General features: G+C 39.6%; 1 protein-coding gene across 10 annotated transcripts in view; it reads right to left on the bottom strand.

Moving 5' to 3' along the window:
* NARS2 (asparaginyl-tRNA synthetase 2, mitochondrial) overlaps nt 1-18,648 on the bottom strand; it is a gene marked incomplete at both ends in the record, with an annotated part of 127,456 nt that extends 108,808 nt beyond the window's left edge. For 9 of the 10 annotated variants that reach the window (XM_080703316.1, XM_080703318.1, XM_080703322.1 and 6 more), the window contains 4 exons: nt 3,438-3,578; nt 9,905-10,025; nt 12,885-12,994; nt 18,508-18,648. In XM_080703316.1, the coding sequence (XP_080559442.1) occupies nt 3,438-3,578; nt 9,905-10,025; nt 12,885-12,994; nt 18,508-18,648 (513 nt within the window). The remainder of the gene's footprint in view (nt 1-3,437; nt 3,579-9,904; nt 10,026-12,884; nt 12,995-18,507) is intronic. The other variant, XM_080703325.1, reaches the window with a different exon arrangement.
* Between the last annotated feature and the right edge of the window lie 338 nt (nt 18,649-18,986).

The raw sequence follows: 18,986 nt of genomic DNA, 5'->3' as shown, positions 1-18,986 counted from the left end.
CGCGCAGGTTCGAAGCCAGCCGTGTGCGCTGGCTTAGGAGACCCTGTTTCCAAAATGAAAATGTAAAAATAGGTCTGGGAGTGTAGCCCCGAGGTAGAAGGGCTTCCAGGAACCCCAGTACCACCAAAAAAAAAAAAAAAAAAAAAAAAGAACCCATATGAAAATTGCTTAAGTAAGCTTATGAGTGCATGTGTAACTAGACCCTTTCAAATTATAATAGAACAGCACTGTCTAACTTGATTTATTTTCCTTTGTACTTTTTGTACAAGCATTGCCAGGTACAGGGGAGCATGTCTCTAATCCCAGGGACTTGGGAGGATAAAGCAGGAGGAGAGCAAGTTAGAAGTGAGCCTGGGCAACTTAGAGAGCAAATGATCTCTAGTGGAGCTTTTCTTTTCTTTCTTTTTCTTATTTTTTTGTGGTACTGGGGGTGGAACCCAAGGCTTTCTACCTCCAAGCTATACTCCCAGACCTATTTTATATTTTATTTGGAAACAGGGTCTCACTAAGTAGCCGAGAGCCTCACTAAGTAGCTGAGGCTGGCTTTGAACCTGTGCAATCCTCCTGTCTCAGCCTCCCAAGCGCAGGGATTACAAGCATGAGCCATCACACCCGGCTTCTAGTGGAGCTTTTCAAAGAACATGAATTGTCTCAGTGAGCTAGAGCACACTGAGAATGCATGAATTTGAATCCAGCCCAGGGGAAGGTTAAGCTGGTTATAAAATCTGGGTAAATAACTGACTCTGAAGAAATGGCACGAGAAGTCCTCAAACCATGAGGAAACACTGAGCTTTATCTTCTAGGTCACTCCTGGACTTTGGTATCTTCCCACTGACATGAGAGGAGGGTCCCTTCTACTCAGCAACCTGTCAACCATATTCCACTCTGGCTTTCTCAGGTTTGGGGGGCAGAGTGTGGAATAGTTGGAAAGATTGTAAGACAAAATGCCTGTATTATTAGATCAACCTACTTGGGCAGCATCAATAACTCTAAAATTAGTGCTCAGAGCTGGACACAGTGGTATATGCCTGTAAGTACTTGGGAGAGCTCAGACAGGAGGATTGCAGGTTTGAGGCTAGCCTTGGCAATTTAGTGAGACTCCTAGCAGCCTAGTCAGACCCTGTTTCTCAACAAAAAATAAAAAGGACTAGGGGTGTAGCTAGGAGATAGAATGCTCCAGAGTTTAATCACCGGTACCTTCACCCCAAACACATTATTGCTTAGTATTCATAAAAGATCTATGACTAAAAAGGAGAAGCAGGTATTAGCTTTACACTCCTACTTGAAACAAATACAAAACAGGAACAAGAAAAACAAGAAAACCTACACGAAACAATGATTTTCAAGATGATGGACATCAGACAACAAGACACAGTGCTCTATGAGTGATGGAAGACAAACATGCCAAGCTCTCCAGGCACCCAGAGCGCAACATGGAGGTTCCCGTCCAGCCCACAGCACAGGGCGCAGGTGACACGGGGGAGCCCAGCAGACTCCTCCAGCTGAGGATCTGGCAAGACCAAGGGGCTACAGTTCACAGGAAAGAACTGGACAGAGCACTCCAGAGTCTGCAGAGGGTCACCCACAAGCACTCGCTAGAGAACTGATGAGCACATACATGGAAGGGACCATCCAAGGCTGGGAAAGAACTACCTAAAAAGAGTAGGGAGGACAGCTTCCCATGTGTACATGCTGGCTGGATGTTCTTACAAGCCAGACTGGAAAAACTCACTTCACAAGACACTAGGTATAGTGCTCAGGAAGGCTTTGCCTCAGCAGTGGGGAGCAGTTAGCGTAAGACTAAGCATGGTTCCAGATCTGCTAAACAAAAACAGAAGCAAAACCCAAAGGACCAATAGTTTTTATAAATATCTAGTACCTAACAAAGTAAAATTCACAACATCTAGCATCAATCAATGATTTGCAGGCATGCCAGGCACAGAGGTGCATGCCTGTAATCCTGGTACTTAGGAGGCTGAGATAGAAGGACCACAGGTTCAGCAACTTAGCAAGACCCTGTTTCAAAGGGCTGAGGGTCTACCTTGGAGGTAGAATGTTTGTGAGTTCAACCCTTAGTTAAAAAAAAAATTAGAAACATGCAGGCATGCAAAGAGGCAGGAAAACAACCCAGAATGAAATTAATCGACCAAGACTGACCCTAATCGACAAGCATGTTAGAGGTAGGAGAAAGGACATAATAACACATTTAAATCAAAACTGTAGTACATAGGTTAAAACAGTCAAGTTAACACGGGAGATACAGAAAAAAAGTGAATACTTAGACATGAAATTTATACTGTATTAAAGGAAAAATACATTGGATGGGATTAAAAACACATTAGATGCTGCAAAATAGAAGATTAGTAAGCTTGAAGGCACATCATTAGACATATTGCCTTTTTCCCCTATAATATACTAAGGAGAAAGACATATAAAAAGAAATAAACTCAGAAAAAATAATTTTTAAAAGGTACACCAGTGAAATATGAGATATGGGCCCTGATCTAATATATGGACAATTTTAGTTCCCAAAGGTGGTAGGGAGCAGAATAATATTTGAAGAAATAATGGTTACAAAGAAAATTTTCATAAAAATTATAAACTCAGGATTCAAAAACTCTAGCAAACCCTAAATGAAGAACATCAAGAGAAATGTACTAAGGCATATCAAATCAACTTGATAAAATCCAGTGATAAAGAGAATATCTGAAAATCAGGCAAAGAAAAAAGGACATGATTTTTACAGAGAAATAAAGATAAGGATGACAAGAAGTTTCTCATAAGAAGCCATGCAAATGAGAAGATAGTACACTGCCAACTTTAAAGTACTTACAGAAAAAACCTGCCAACCTATAATTCTATGCCAGAAAAAGTATCATTTGAAAATGACGGTGAAATAAAGACATTACAGATATACAAACTTTCAGGGTCATGAATGCATTCACTATCTTAATTGTGGTGAAGATTTTACAGTATATACATAAGTCAAAATTTATCAGAATACAGGTGGGTGTGGCGGTACACACCTGAAATCCTGTACTTGGGAGGTTCATATAGGGGGAATCATAGGTTTGAGGCATCCTCAACAACTCACTGAGACTGCTCCTAACCGAAAAATAAAATTTTAAAGGCTGGGAGTGTAGCTTGGAGTTAGAATGCCCCTGGGTTCAATCCCCAGCCCCCCCCCCAAAAAAAACCAACTCAGATTGTATACTTTAAATATGCACAGTATTTTATTTCAATTATCCCTTACTAAAGCTATTAAATAAAGCACACACACACATATACATATATACGCACACCTATGGCATCTGGTCCTGTGCCAAACAAATAAAGGGTGCTTAGAAAAAATAAACAGAACTTTCAGGAAAATGCTCCAGTGTTACAATTATTCAACTTTTTCACAAGAAAGAATGTTTAGAAGCAGAGCACCTTACCTTAAAGAAGGAATGGATAGCAGCTGTGGCTTCACTGCGAACCCTCAGTATAGAACCTAGAATATTTGTCCTACACCTAAGGTGAGGATATTGTCTCAAATATTCCAGAGGATGTCTCTCTTTATATTTGATAGGAAATTCCTGCCAATAAATTGGGGGAGGGAGTTAGAAGTTTAAGGAAAAACAAAAAACTCCAACAAAAATCTTGTTTTATAAAACCAGTTTCCACAACATTTTTCTTTCTTTTTATATTTTTTCCATATTTTATTTTATAAGTGGAACATATTGAAAATGGTGTACATTTACATTGTGCTTCGTGCCCTAGCCCTCCCGCCCCCATTTCCCTTCCCTCCTCCCAATAAAGAGTATTCAGGTTAACCATGCTATATTTATACTATTATATATATTCGTATGTAGCTCCTCCATTGAACAACCTCAGCTTTCTTCCTCTCCTATCCTTCCATTCAAGTTTGCTGAGATTTTCCCTCCATCATCTGGAGTCCCTCTGGTATTACCACTACTCCCTAGCTTGGGCATATTAGAGAAAACATACGTCCATTCTCTTTCTGTGCTTGACTAATCTCACTTAACATAATGTTCTCCAGTTCCTTCCATCTTCTTGCAAATGCTATTATTTTATTCTTCTTTATAGCTGAATACAATTCCATGTGTGTATTTTCCATAATTTTGCAATCCATTCATCTGTTGATGGAGATCTAGGTTGGTTCCATATTTTGGCTATTATAAACTGTGCTGCTATGAACATGGGTATGCATATGTTAATGTAGTTCTCTTAATTTCAACCCCTTTGGAAAGATACCGAGGAGTGGTATAGCCGGATCAAATAGTGGATCGATTCCCAGTTTTCCAGAGTGGCAAGCATAAAGAAATCAAACAACAACAAGTGCTGGCGAGGATGTGGGGGAAGAGGAACTCTTTTACACTGTTGGTGGGAATGCAAAGTAGTTCAGCTGCTATGGAGATCAGTGTGGAGATTCCACAACATTTTTAAAATAGAGCTTTAGAACTAAACTAAGACACTTACTTCCTTTTTTTCCCCACTCTGTGTGTGTGTGTGTGTGTGTGTGTGTGTGGTTTCTAGGGATTAAACTCAGGGACATTCTACCTCCAAGCTACATGCCTCCCAGCCCTATTTTTTTTTTTTTTAAACAGGCCTCTATCTGTTGCTAAGGACCTTGCTAAATTGCTGAGGCTTACTTCAAACCTATGATCTTCCTGTCTCAGATTCCCAAGTCTGGGATTATAAGCATGTGCCACCATGCCTGGCTTCCTTATTTCTTAATATAACAGATTACAGTCCACATTATTTCTACCAGGTAGTAGATGGGGAAGGGTGGATTCAGAGAGATGGGTTTGAAGCCAGCTCGACTACTTATTAGCTAAATTTCTTAGAATCACTCAGGCTCCTCTTATTTATCCAGTTTCTATCCATTAGCTATCTATCACTTACAAAGAGAGAGGTTAATATACAATCATGCAAGACAATCCACTGTTTATCACATAGGAGTTCAGAGTATATGTTAAAGATTAAATTTTCTACCATTGTACACACACAGCTGGTGTTCCAATTTTAAAATCACCCAAATGTCTTGAAAGCCTACAATCATAATCAATTGGTATTGTTTATTGCTGTTTATCAACATGTTACTGGTGTCTAAGAACATGAAGGAGGGTCAACAGCTTTTTTTCATGTAGCAGAGTACTGAAAATTTTACACAAAAATTTAAAGGAAATTAAGGTTTTAACTTAAAATATTTCTACTCTGCCAACACTCATAAGATTAAGAAGAAAGACACAGCCTTTCAGATGGAGACAAAAAAGTAAAAGGAAAACCTAAAAGGAGCTAGATTTCAATCTGCTTCTTTTAGTCTTGTCTATTTTCCTTAGGTTGGGTGCACATACTGACTTTTATGTTGGACAGAAATAGGTAACATTAACTAAAGGGAAAATGTAGTCATATTAAACATATGGATACTTTTTTTTTTTGGTGGTACCAAGGATTGAACCCAGGGGCATTCTACCTCTAAGCTACATTCCCAGCCATATTTTTTTATTCTTTATTTTGAAACAGGATCTCACTAAATTGCAGAGGGCCTCACTAGTTAGCTGAGGCTGGCCACGAACCTGCAATCCTCCTGTCTCAGAATCCCAAGTACTGGGATTACAGGCACGTGCCACCACACACCCAGCATGTATGAACACTTTAAATGGCACTAAACTAAAAGAGAAAGGAAGGAGAAGATATCAACACCAAGAGAAGGCAAGGGAGAACAATTTAAGAATAGTGAAACACATGGCAAATTTTTGATAATCACAGATCTCTAAAAAAGGAAAAACAAAAAGTCACCTTCTCCTTTCACCTCATCTCTAGATATCCAAATTATTTACATTCCATTTTTCAGAAATCATAGAATCTGATTCCTGACTTTACATGCCAATTAGACTTTATTGGAAAATTATTCAAAATGACATTCTGGGGAACTTCCAGGAAGATGGCGACAGAGAAAAGCAGGGCTTACGAGCCCCACTAACAACCAATCTCTATTAGCACAAAATCAGCGCCTTTCATAGCCAGAAAACACCATCAGCAGAGAAACAAAAAATGTAATTTGAAGGGACAGAGAAAAAGAGGGCTGGAAAAACGAGACACCAGAAAGAAACCAGACCGCAGTGCTGCAGCCAGAGCCGCGGCGTGGAGCGGAGTGGCGCACCATCTTCCCTTGCAGCACCAGGCCCCAGAGAGGAGGGGGACTCAGAACGGAGCTCAGAGCCGCAGAGGAGATATGCTGGCCTCACGCCTGAGGACGTGGCAGCAGCGCCTTACTGCTGGCAGCAGCGGCAAATTTACCGGACGGCACCAGACAAACGCACTCAACAGCCCACCAGGCTCCAGAGAGAAGCGGCGGACAGCGAGCCGAGGTGAGCCGCTGCATTAACAGCTGGGTGGAATTCAGCAGATTTTTTGGCGCAGGGAGTATCTAAAGCTCCCAGGGGCTGGGCTCAGCACACCCTGCAGGGACTCAGAGCGAAGCTCAAAACCAGAGAAGAAATAGGCCAGCCTCACAGCCGAGGGCGTGGCAGTGGCGCCATATTGCCACCGGCGGCAGTAGCAGCGAATTCACCGAGTCCACTACAGTTCCATCAGCACACTCAACAACAGTGAGTCAAATTGTGGCCCTAGAGGAGAAATCTCAGTCCTGCACTCCCAGGGACTTGACCCAGTGGGGGAGTGGCGGTGGCAGAAATATCACATCATAGGAGAACACCCAATCTGGCACCCCCCCATGGTCTAAAGCAGCCTCAATTGACTCCCTGGGTCTGAGACTCTGCGATATAACCCAGTAAAGGAGTAGTGGGGACTGAGATACCACAGACTCAAGATCCAGAGCACCTTAAGTGAAGTCGTAGTGACCCAAGGGAAGAACCCAGAGAAGGCACAAACTCCCGAAATCATGGGAAAGAGGAATAACAATGGAGCAATGAATGCCCACAACCCCACAATATCAGAACCTGATAAAACAGAAATTCAGAGATTTCTAGAAGATCAAATCAGGAAAATAACTTTAGAAATAATAGAGGTGTTTCGAAAAGAATTCAGAGAGAGCCAAAAAGAGATAAAGGATGCAATTAATGAAGTAAAGGCCTCAATTCAAAGTACAAACAACTGATTAGACCACATGGAGAATAGAATCTCGCTCTTAGAAGATGAGCAATCCAAAAATGAACGCATAGTTTCTAATCTAGAAAAAAATATCTGACAGCAGGAATCTGACATTGAAGAAATATGGGCCCATTTTAAGAGAGCTAACCTAAGAATAATTGGAATAGAGGAGGGAAAAGAAGGTGAAACCAAAGGGATTAACAATCTTTTCAAGGAAGTAATAGCAGAAAATTTTCCAAACATAGAGCAAGAGGTCAATACACAGGTCCAGGAAACTTATAGAACTCCCTTTAGACAGGATCGGAGAAGAGGATCCCTACGCCACATAATAGTCAAAATGACCAATGTGGAAGCCAGGCAGAGAATCTTAAAGGCAACAAAAACAAAGGGCCAAGTGACATTCAGAGACAAACTAAATTAAAATCACTCCAGACTTCCCAAACCAAGTCATGAGAGCCAGAAGGGCTTGGAATAACATATTCCAAACTCTGAAAGAAAACAACTTCCAGCCAAAAATTTCCTACCCAGCAAAACTTTCTATCAATTAGATGGGGAAATAAGAAGCTTCCATGACAAACAGAAACTTAAGGAATTTATGTCTTTAAAACCAGCACTAGAGAAAATACTCAAAGAGATTAATTACAAAGAAGAAATAGGTAATACACACCAGAACCAGAGAAACAAGATTTTCCATCCAACAGACAACTAAGATTGGTTATCTGTGGAGATTCATTATGTTAGTCTTTTACCTATCTCTAGATTGTATTATTTACTTTTATTGTTGCTAATTTTTAGGATTTCTAGTTGGAATATTAATATGCCTTCAGATATAGCATTTGGAAATATTTTATCCCATTCTATCAGTAACTTTTAACTCTGTTTACATTGTCTTTGGATATAGAATTTTTTTTAATTCTTTAAGGAGTTTGTTTACCCTTTTGTTGCCTGTGCCACTGAAATCATATCCAAGAAATCACTGCCAATTTCAATGTTGCGAGGTTTTATGACCCAGATTTTCTTCTAAAAGTTCATAGTCTTAAGATTTATATTTAGGTCTTTTATCTATTTTGAGTTAATATTTGTATATGGTATTAGGTAAGGGTCCAATTTTATTCTTTTTCATGTAATTATTATTTTTCAACAATATTTAGTCAAAAGATTATTATTTCCTCCACCAAATGTTCGTGGAAACCTTGTCAAAAATAACTTGAAAATATATGGAAGAATTTATCTCTAGGGTTTTATTTAACTCCAATGGTTTATATATCTGCCTTTAGAACAGTACTACACTGTTTCAATTTTTGTAGCTTTATATGGTTTGAAATCAGAAAATATACATCTTCTAGCATTGTTCTTTTTCGAGATCATTTTGGGTATCTAGAGCCCATATTCCATATTAGGATAGATTTTTTTCTGAAAAATAAATAAATAAATGTATTATAATTTCACCTAAAAGAAAAGAAAAAAATATTCTCTGGTAAGAAAGAAAGCAAAAAGAAATATTGAAATGTTATCTTTAAGTCATCAAAAGCTTGGTATCAGACAAATGAAACTGTTATGTGAGAATATCATTGTTAATTTTGGATAAATTGCTATAATACTAGATGTCAACCACTAAGCCAAGCATGGGAAGGAGGGATGGGGAGGGAACGGGGTGGGATCGGGTAGGGGCTAACTGGGTGATATGTGCATGTATGTCTACAAAAGTATTTTTTATCCCATTATGATGTATGAATACAGTGCACTAATAAAAAAATTATTTAAAACACACACACACACACACACACAAAATTACATTTTTAAAGAAAGTTATGTCATATTCTTTCTTATTTCCTTATCTTATGTTCATTTAGCCTATTATTCCAAAAAACTAAGAATGAATTATAATGATGCAATTTCCTTAGATTTTCTCCTTTTTTTTTTTTTTGGCTCATTAAATATTTGAAGACAATTATAGGAAAGACACAAAGGAGTCAAATGCCTATGATATAAATTTCAGATGTGTTACTAATTATTTTAGAACTCTAGACAAGTCATTTCACCTGGCTGGACCTCTTTTTCTCCATCACTGAAAACTTAAGAAACTGCACAGGTATTTTTTTATATTATTCCTTCTAACATTTTTTTATAAGGCTTACAAATATAAAGTATAAATTCTAATAAAAGAGTCTTGCAAAAATAGCTACAAAACTCTCTTAATATAAAATTTCTTGTCTCTGTTCAGCCCAAACATTGTAACACTCCAAATCAGTTAACATCTAACAAAACCTTTTGTGATAAGTGAAAATGTTCTGTATCTATGCTATCCAATATGGTAGCCAATAGCCACGTTAAAACACCAAATGCCACTTAGGAACTAAAGTTTTCACTTAACTTTAATGATTTTGTTATTAACAGTTATAGGTGACTAGTGGCTGCCAGACTTGGATGATCAGTTCTAAGTCATACAAAAGTCATTTCCACATTTCCTAAGAAGGTGAAACTGAAATGGACTGGCCTGGTATGGATATCATGGTGACTGACTGAACATAATTGTAAACATAGTGAATTTCAACAGTGTCAGATACCAAAGAGAAGCACAGATTAATACTTAGCTCTCACTCATAAGACTAAGCCACCTACAAATAATTTTGCTACTGTCTCTATAGGCTCTATGGCTTATTAATTACAAGCCACAATTAAAGCATGTTCTAAGTGACATTTTCCCACAAATCATACTTAAAATAGATTGCAAATGTTTTAAATTCAGCCCAAATAGCCTCCACAAAAGTACCAGTAAGCATACCTGGGAATCACAACTTCCAATAACTTTAATTTCTTCTGCCTTCAGTTCTACATTTTGCCTTTTGGAAGGACTTTTTACTAGCTGCCCTTGGACTTCCACAGAACTCCCAAAAGCCAATTCTCTATTAAAAACAAAACAACAAAATCCAGGATAAACATCATTAAATATAACCTTTGTCTTAATACAAATTTTGCCATAGAACATTAAAATACTTAACGACAGAAGCATTTATCTTCAATTGAGTTAAAAAGCCTTCAGAATCTATAGATGCTCTATTATAAACCAAAATCATAAAATTTAATTTCAAACATTTAAAATGAAAACAAAGAGAGAGAGTATATGGTTACTGGAATTCAGAGGTTATTTAACTATCCTTATCAAAAAAATAAATTGGCCAAAATACTTTTTAAAAGATTGCAGACTACAAGTAAAGTCTGGTGAAATCAGAATTGGGTGTGTAGTTTTACTGATAGTACTACACCAATGACAACTCCCTGGCCTCGATAACGTACTATGGTTACACTATGATAACAAACCATACTATGATGAAAACAATATGGTATGTTATCAAGATGTAAAACCATATCATTGAGAAAGCTGGGCAAAAAGTACATTGGAATCCTCTGTATTATTTTTGCAGAGCATTTTTAAAGGTGTTATTTGAGGTGGGAGGTACTGTGGATTAAACCAAGGGTGCTATATTACTAACTAGATGCCAGCCCTCTGCCCCCCCCCTTTTTTTTTTGCGGGTCTGGGGATGGAACCCCGAGGCATTTGACCTCCAAGCTACACCCCCTGCCCTAGTTTTTATTCTTTATTTTGAAAACGGGTCTCACTGAGTTGCGAAGGGCCTAAGTAGCTGAGGCTGTCCGCGAACCGCCATCCTCTGGTCTCAGCCTCCCAAATGCTGGGATTACAAGCATGCGCCACCAAGTCTGGCTCCCCGTTTTTTGAAACAGCGCCTTGCTAAGTTGCTAAGGCTGGACTGAACCTGAGATCCTCCCTGAGATTACAGGTGTGTGCCACTGTGCTGGCTGTTTTGTTTTTTAAGTTAGTTAGCTGTTGGTCTGAGAACACATAGTGTACTTTTTGGTTAACAAGTCTGTTCTGGTGCAAATTTATCCACAAACTAACCCTATGATGACTACAGAAAACGATATATACTCATTTATTTTAATAATCATCTATTAAGAAGGAGTGTATACTAAATAATTATACATCCATTCTAGTTCTAACATTTCATGATTATATTAAATATAATAAGTGCCTTCTTTAATAGACTATTGAAATATTATAATAGAGCTGAGTGTGGTGGCGCACGCTTGTAATCCCAGCATTTGGGAGGCTGAGATAGGAGGATTGTTGTTCAAAGCCAGCCTCAGCTACTAAGTGAGGCCTTTGCAACTCAGTGAGACCCTGTTTCAAAATAAAGAATAAAAATAGGACTGGTAGTATAACTCAGGTATAACTCAGAGGTAGAATGTCCCTGGGTTCCATCCCCAGTACCACACACACACATAAAAAATAGTTATTACTATTTTTTATAGAGTAATAAAATAAACTATGTTAAGATAAATATGTCAAGAGATCCCCCAGTTTGCTTAATACATTGCTATTCCTTCTAAAATTTATTCTTATATAATTTATATAACTAAGATTGCCCACTATTACATCAAGAAGAGAAAAAAATCTAGTATACTTCCACAAAGTATAAGGGTTTGAGATGCTCTGACTTAAAATATGTACTACCTAGCTGGACGTGGTGGCACACACTTGTAATTCTAGTACTTGGGAGGCTGAGACAGGAGGATTACACAGGTTGGAAGCCAGTCTCAGTTACTTAGTGAGGCTCTCAGCAACTTAGTGAGACCCTGATTCCAAATAAAACATAAAATAGGTCTGGGAGTATAGCCCAGAGGTAGAAAACCCCTAGGTCCATCCCTAATAACACACACACACACACACACACACACACACACACACACACACACACAAATATGTACTACCTGACATAAACGAATTTTCCCCTGGGCTCTCCTGAGAATCCTTCAGAGAGGGAGGCAGTTATCCTCCAGAATCTCTAAAGTTTAGGTACCATTAGAGAGACCCATGTGATGGCTGTACTGATATAATAAGAAAAACTACAAACTTCTAAGAATAATTTTTTTGTTGTTCTTCCCAGTTGTCCAAATAGTCTGACACCCCTGAACCTATTAATATGTGGAGAGCATTAATCCTAACAATCCTTAGAAAAGCAAAGCACTCTTATTCTAACAAATTAGAATACTGTTCTTCTCCTCAGAGCTTACACCCTTACATAAAAAGGGTATTCATTTTAACATCTAATGAATGAGACCATAACATTTTCTTCCACTTGTTCAACAATTAATGACTGGTTACTTTGTCAGGATTGTGCCAAAAGCAAGCAAAAAAAAAAAAAAAAAAAAAAAAAAAAGCAAGACACCATTTCTAACCTTAGGAGCTAAGAAGGCAAAGAGATCCAGTACAAATACAGTGGGTTTCCACCCAGTGTGACACTCTAGGACAGAGGTGGACACAGGGTGCACAGGAGCACAGGAGGGGCATCTGCCACAGTCAAGGGACTGTTGGAGGACTAGAAGATGCCTATTGGAATTTTGAAAGACAGATGAAGAAGAGGCTGTACTGGGCAGGCAACAACGTTTACAATAGCTTGAATACAAAAGAGCAGAACAGCTTAGAAGAGTTGCAAGCAATAAACTAAGACAGATGCAAAGCACAGGTAGAAAATATTGATATGTGCAGATGTTAAGTAGAGAAGGAAAAGTCAACCTTAAAGGCACTTGCTTACAAGTATTTAATCTTATCTTCAAAGTTATTTTGCAAAGACTTGTTCGGGAAGATCGCTTAGGAAACAATGTGAACAATTAGGGATTAGGGAAATATGGAACGCGGGACATAAAAAAAAAAAACCAAAAGACCCTTAAAAAAAAAATCTCACCTACTGTCACAGCTTGAATCTGCAACAACCTGAAGGCTTTCCAAAGATGACCCGTCATTTACATGTAAGAACAAGACTTCCTTCTGGGACCGGACTGATCGAATCCATCCCTAAAGAAGAGAAACATTTCTAAATGTGAACTTATAACATGTAAACATTTTATATTTTCATTTTATATACAATGAAGACCAAAGGAAAGAATAAAAATGTACTCACAATCTTGACCTAGGCTACCAGCTGCATAAAATGAAGCTTTTGGCTTAAACATAAGCAAAGATAATTTTAAATGGTTTTTATCACAGTGAGATACTTCGGCATTTCATCTTTTGTTCTATTTTGTTAATAAAACTCGTGTGTGTGTGTGTGTGTGTGTGTGTGTGTGTGTGTGTGTCTCACTGGAGACTGAACATAGGGGCATTCTACCTCTAAGGTACACCTCTAGCCCTATTTATTTTTTATTTTGAAACAAGGTCTTGCTAAGCTGCTGCTATTGTCCTCAAACCTGTGATCCTCCTGTTTTACCCTCCCCAAAACTGAGCTTACAAGTATGTGCCACCACACCCAACAAAATTAGTCATTTTTAATGTTTGCCAAATATTCATCAAGTTGATGAGTCTAATTCACTCTAATTCTAACCAGTTCCTTTAATATTGTTTTTTCCAAGAAATTCACCCCCCACACACATCTCAAATTACAAATAACAGGGCTTATATCTTGGTGCCTTTCTCCTTATATCAAATTCCCAAAAGCTTACGAAGTGTACATTAGAAATATCTCTATAGGATTTACTTTTATAAAGTATCATACAAAAAAGCTATAAAATGTCTCATTACGAAAACACACTAATGTGCAAACTTCCAAAGATAGTTGTATTTTATTTATATTTCTGTGGAACTAGGGATTGAACCCAGTGATGTTCTACCTCTGATCTACACTCCCAGATCTTTTTTAAATTTAAGAGCCTAAATTATTGTGCACTAGCCTCAAACCTGATATCCTCCTGCCTCAGCTTCCCAAGTACTGGAATTACAGGCATATGCTAACACAACCAGCTAAAGACAGTATTAATTTAAATGACAGGTACATGCTAGTACAAGATAGGTCTTCAAGTAAACCAGTAACACTACAGAAGTCCTCTCAGATATATCCAATTTAATTGGAGTTAGGAGAGAATAATATTCTCCTACTAGACACTGAATAATTGTCAAGTGTCTCATAAAGGTAAAATAATTACCATTTAATGTGCTTGAGAAAAGCCAGAGATGATCATGAGACAGAAAAACCTATTATTACTTTCTGGCCTGGCCATAACCTATGGAAGCTGTTATTGAACCCTTTTACTTATCTGCATGTCCATAAAGCTTTAAGGGGTTGGGAGTGGTGGTACCTGCTTGTAATCCCAGTACTTGGGAGCCAGAGACTGGAGCATCCCAGGATGCAAGGACAGCCTCAGCAATAGTGAGATTCTCATCAATCTAGTGAGACCTTGCTGCAAAATAAAAAATGAAATAGGGCTAGGGGTGTAGCTTGGAGGAAGAATGCCCCTGAGTTCAATCCCCAATACCACAAGAAAAAAAAAGTTTTATAAAAAAAAAAAAACATGCTACTTGTTTTGAAGTGTACCACCAGGTACTTTTTTTTTCTGTGTGTGGTGGTGGTGGTGGTATTGGAGATTGAATCCAGGGGTGTTCTATGCCAGGTACATTGTTGCGATTCCACAAATGTTTTCCAGTGAAAAAGTATCTACTATATAGTGAACATGGATTACGTAAAAACCATTTCACTTCATATACTGTCATTTCCTTCTCATAATAATGCCAAGGATCATCCTATTAAACCCAAGGATTATCATTTTAAACCCAAGTCTGTTTGATTTGAAGGCCCTTGATCTTTGCCAGCACAACACAGAGTGGAGTGTAACTCATCTCAATCGAATGCACAAGGCACTACACTTTACCATGCTTTCACAAAGGCACCTTTTTGGTCATGGTCAACCAACAATTACTTCAAAAGCACCACTCTACTTTTATTTGTTAATATAAGTTATTAACACTTTAAAATGTGGTTCTGTGCCATTAATGTCCAGCACACCTGACACAGACACAAGGGAAATCACTCTTAGGCGAGGGCCCTACTAGACACTTGGCCACAGCTTTTATTGTCACCTAAGTGGAAAGCTTATAGTTTGGACACTGCTGCTGTGTATGTGCAGAGAGCCCTGGGGTAATGTTTAATGGGTAAATGTGCAGGGATATCTTAAGATAATGGCCAACTGGGTAAACTGCAGGACACTTGCAGAAGGTCCTTGAGAATGGTTAGCAATAGAACTGCTGGGGATGTGCAGAAGAACCTTGAGACAATGTTTGACAAGCGGAATGTAGCAGGATATTTGTAGTTAACGTGATCAAAAGAAACACAGGAGCGTTTATCTTGAAGGAACAGGCTGCTTTCAGAAAGTTCAACAGTCTGGTCATGGCTTTCCATGACTCTTAGATCTTTCCAAGGTAAATGTTAACCTGCCTCTAGCAGTCACCTTCTCCACACTTCTGTGTGAAGTTCTTTATGTTAATCCCTTATAAAAACTAAATGATGTAGGGATTATCATGTGTGCATGTGTGTGTTTTGCTGAGGATTGAACCCACGGGTATTCTACATCAGCCCCACTGTATTATTTTTTATTTTGAAACAGGGTCTCACTAAGTTGCAGAGGGCTTTGCTAAATTGCTGAGGCTGGCTTCACACCTGTGATCCTCCTGTCTCAGCCTCCCAAGTACTGGCATTACAGGTGTGGACCACCACACCCAGCTGCCCACGTCATTTTTGAATTCAAGAAACATGTAGAGAGCTTAAGAAAATAGCCCAGGTCATAGTTACCATTAGGACAGTTGGGATTCAAATATAAGTATTACTTCAAAGTTCACGTTCTTATCAATAAGCTTCAGCACTGCCACTTCCACCTCATCCTGTTCCTCAGCCTGGAAGACACTCTGATGCTCTTTCCTTTGCATCCTCGGGACTCAGCTAAACAGTTGTCTCATTTAACAAGTCCTCCTTGATTTCCTCACAAGAGGAGCTTCACCTCCTTTCTCACAGCTCCTTACTTATAACAGTATTATTAGTCATATTGCTGTAGACTAGGGCTATCTAACAGAAACATAACCTGAGCAAGTAAGTAATTTTCAAGTTTTCACATTAAAAGTGAAAAGAAACAGGTGAAATTAATAATTTATTTTACTAGCAAATTATGCCCCAAATACTACCAACATGAACTCAATATAAAAATATACTGAAGCCTAGTATAGTGGTACACACTCGCAATTATGGCTACTTGGGAGGCTAGGGCAAGATGATCACAAGTTTGAGGCCAGCCTGGGCAACTTATCAATACCCTATCTCTAAAAAAAATTTTTTTTTTTTTTTTTTGCAGGTCTGTGGATGGAATCCAGGGGCATTTGACCTCCAAGCTACACCCCCTGACCAATTTTTTATTCTTTATTTTGAAACCGGGTCTCACTGAGTTGCGGAGGGCCTAAGTAGCTGAGGCTGTCCGCGAACCGAGATCCTCTCAGGTCTCAGCCTCCCAAATGCTGGGATTACAAGCGTGCGCCGCTGGGTCAGGCGTGGTGACGCACACTTGTAATCCCAGCGTTTGGGAGGCTAAGACAGGAAGATTGCAGTTCACAAACAGCCTCAGCTACTTAGTGAGGCCCTTGCAACTCATTGAGATCCTGTTTCAAAATAAAGAATGCCCGGGCGTGGTGGCGCACGCTTGTAATCCCCATGCTTGGGAGGCGGAGACAGGAGGATCTCACAGGTTCAAAGCCAGGCGCGCTGGCTTAAGAGACCCTGTTTCCAAATAAAAAAGTATAAAAATAGGTCTGGGAGTGTAGCCCAGAGGTAGAAGGGCTTCCAGGAACCCCAGTACCACCAAAAAAAAAAAAAAAAAAAAAAGAAAGAAAGAAAGAAAAATAGGGCTGGGCGTGTGGCTCAAAGTCAGAATGTCCCTGGGTTCCAACCTCAGTATGAGGAGAAAAAAAAAAAAAAAGGCTGCGGGGTATTGAGGACAGCCTCAACTACTTAGAGGTAGAATGCCCTGGGTTCCATCTCCAGTACCAAAAAAAAAAAAAAAAAAAAGGAAAAGAAAAAAAGGCTGGGAATGCAGTTCAGTGGTAGAATGCCTGCCCAGCATAGATGAAGCCCTGGGTTCAATCCCCAGCAGCACTACCAAATAAAACAAAACAAAACAAAAAAAGTACACAAAAGAATACACACACACACACACACACACACACACACACACACACGCACATACACATATGTGTGAGTGTATTTATACATAAAGAGACTGTTTTCTTTTTACACTTAACAGCACATACCAATTCAGGCTAGTCATACATCAGGTGCTCAGAGCCTCAAGTATATGATACTAGATGGAAAGAACTAAATTGAAGGCCTCTAGCAGGGCATGGTGGTACATGCTTGTCCAGTATTTGGGAGACTACAGGATCGCAGGTTAGAAGCCAGTCCCAGCAATTTAGCAAGACTCTGTTTCTAAATTAAAAAAAAAAAAAAATTAAATAGAGCTGGCAGTGTAGCTCAAAGGTAGAATGCTCTAGGTTCATCCTCAGCACCACACACACACACACACACACACACACACACACACACAAAGCGCCTCAAACCTGGGCAGTAGATTCTGTCTCTTTCATCTTCAAATCCTCTTTTGACTAGCACACAAAAGATATCACTTGGGCATGTAAAATAAATAAATGGAAGAGATTTCAAGAAAACAAAGAAAGAGTTCCACAGAAAGAATACAAAGCTCACATAAATGTGAAAAAAAAAACCCAGATTGGTCTTAATGCTAAACAGCAAACATAATATGCATCAGTGTGTTTCAGCAATCTACCAAGCAACAAAAACCAACCACCGTATTCAATCTGCTCCTTTAAAGGGTAACCTATGCAGTGCTGATGCACTATTATAAGCAGAGTAGCCGTTATCTCATTCAATTTTCAGGACACCATTAAGTAGGGACTATTATCTCCGTTTTCATAAGAAACTGAAGCTTACCGCATTAAACTGATGGGGCCATAATTTAACAAGCTACTTAGTGGGAGTGACTTCAACCTACACAGCTCTACCCCAGGGCTCTTTCAGACTGCTACACTCCACTCTTTCTTCTAATATACCAAATGTAAATTATACATATGCCGCACTTTAGGCACCAAGGTGGCTATAAGCTGGTGAATAAAAGGATCTGTTTGGTGGAACGAGTAGTTTCTACTCTCATGTCGCAAGAAAAAGATAACCACTGTATAACCTCAGATTCGTTGTGAGAGATAAAAGTAGAGAAAAGAGGTTTGTTCGCTTGCACTGCCTATGATTAACAAGTTTACAGGTGATGCCTTAATATCAATGAAAACTTCACGTCATCAGAAGTTTTGCAAAAAGTAAAGGTACCGGAAGGAAAAAGAGATGTGAACTCCCGCTATGCCTACTTTTTCTAATTTCCCCCTGCTGATCATTCTGTCTGACCAGACAACACAAAATACAGCTAGATGTGGGTGTGCCATATAAGACCCTAAAAGAGAAAAAGCCCATCCCCTTTCCATACACCCACCTGGACCTTAACGCGTTCCCCGCTCGTGCCCAGGGACCCCAGAGCGTCCCGCACGCTCAGTCTGGCTGAAGGTCTGGGCCTGGGGCAGGGAGCGGAGGAGCAGGAGCGCAGGGCTCGGAACAGACGCCGGGCCCTGAGCATCGCGCGGGTCCGACCCTGCCTGCAGGGGCCCTCCCTTCTCGGGGCTTCCTAAATCCCGGCCGCAGCCCTGCCCTCAGGCACTGTAGGCCCCAAGCTTCCTGTCCCCGCGCAACCGCTCTTCCGCTTCCCCTTTCGCAGCAGGGAAGAACCGAGATGGCACACTCGGCACACGCCAAAAACAAACCACGCGCCTGGACCACCGGCTCAACCCAGCGCTGTACACTGATTGTAAAAGTACTTCCGGACGCGGGTCAGCCACAGGCGCTCATTGGCTTACGTCACCACGCCAACGTGGTGGACGTCATCACGCTACTAGCCGGCTAAGAGAGAGCATGCGT

The sequence above is a fragment of the Muscardinus avellanarius genome, assembly GCF_963383645.1.
Source record: "Muscardinus avellanarius genome assembly, chromosome: 1".
Lineage (NCBI taxonomy): Eukaryota > Metazoa > Chordata > Mammalia > Rodentia > Gliridae > Muscardinus > Muscardinus avellanarius.
Note: the sequence above shows the minus strand (reverse complement) of the source record. Positions and strands in the feature narration are given on the sequence as shown.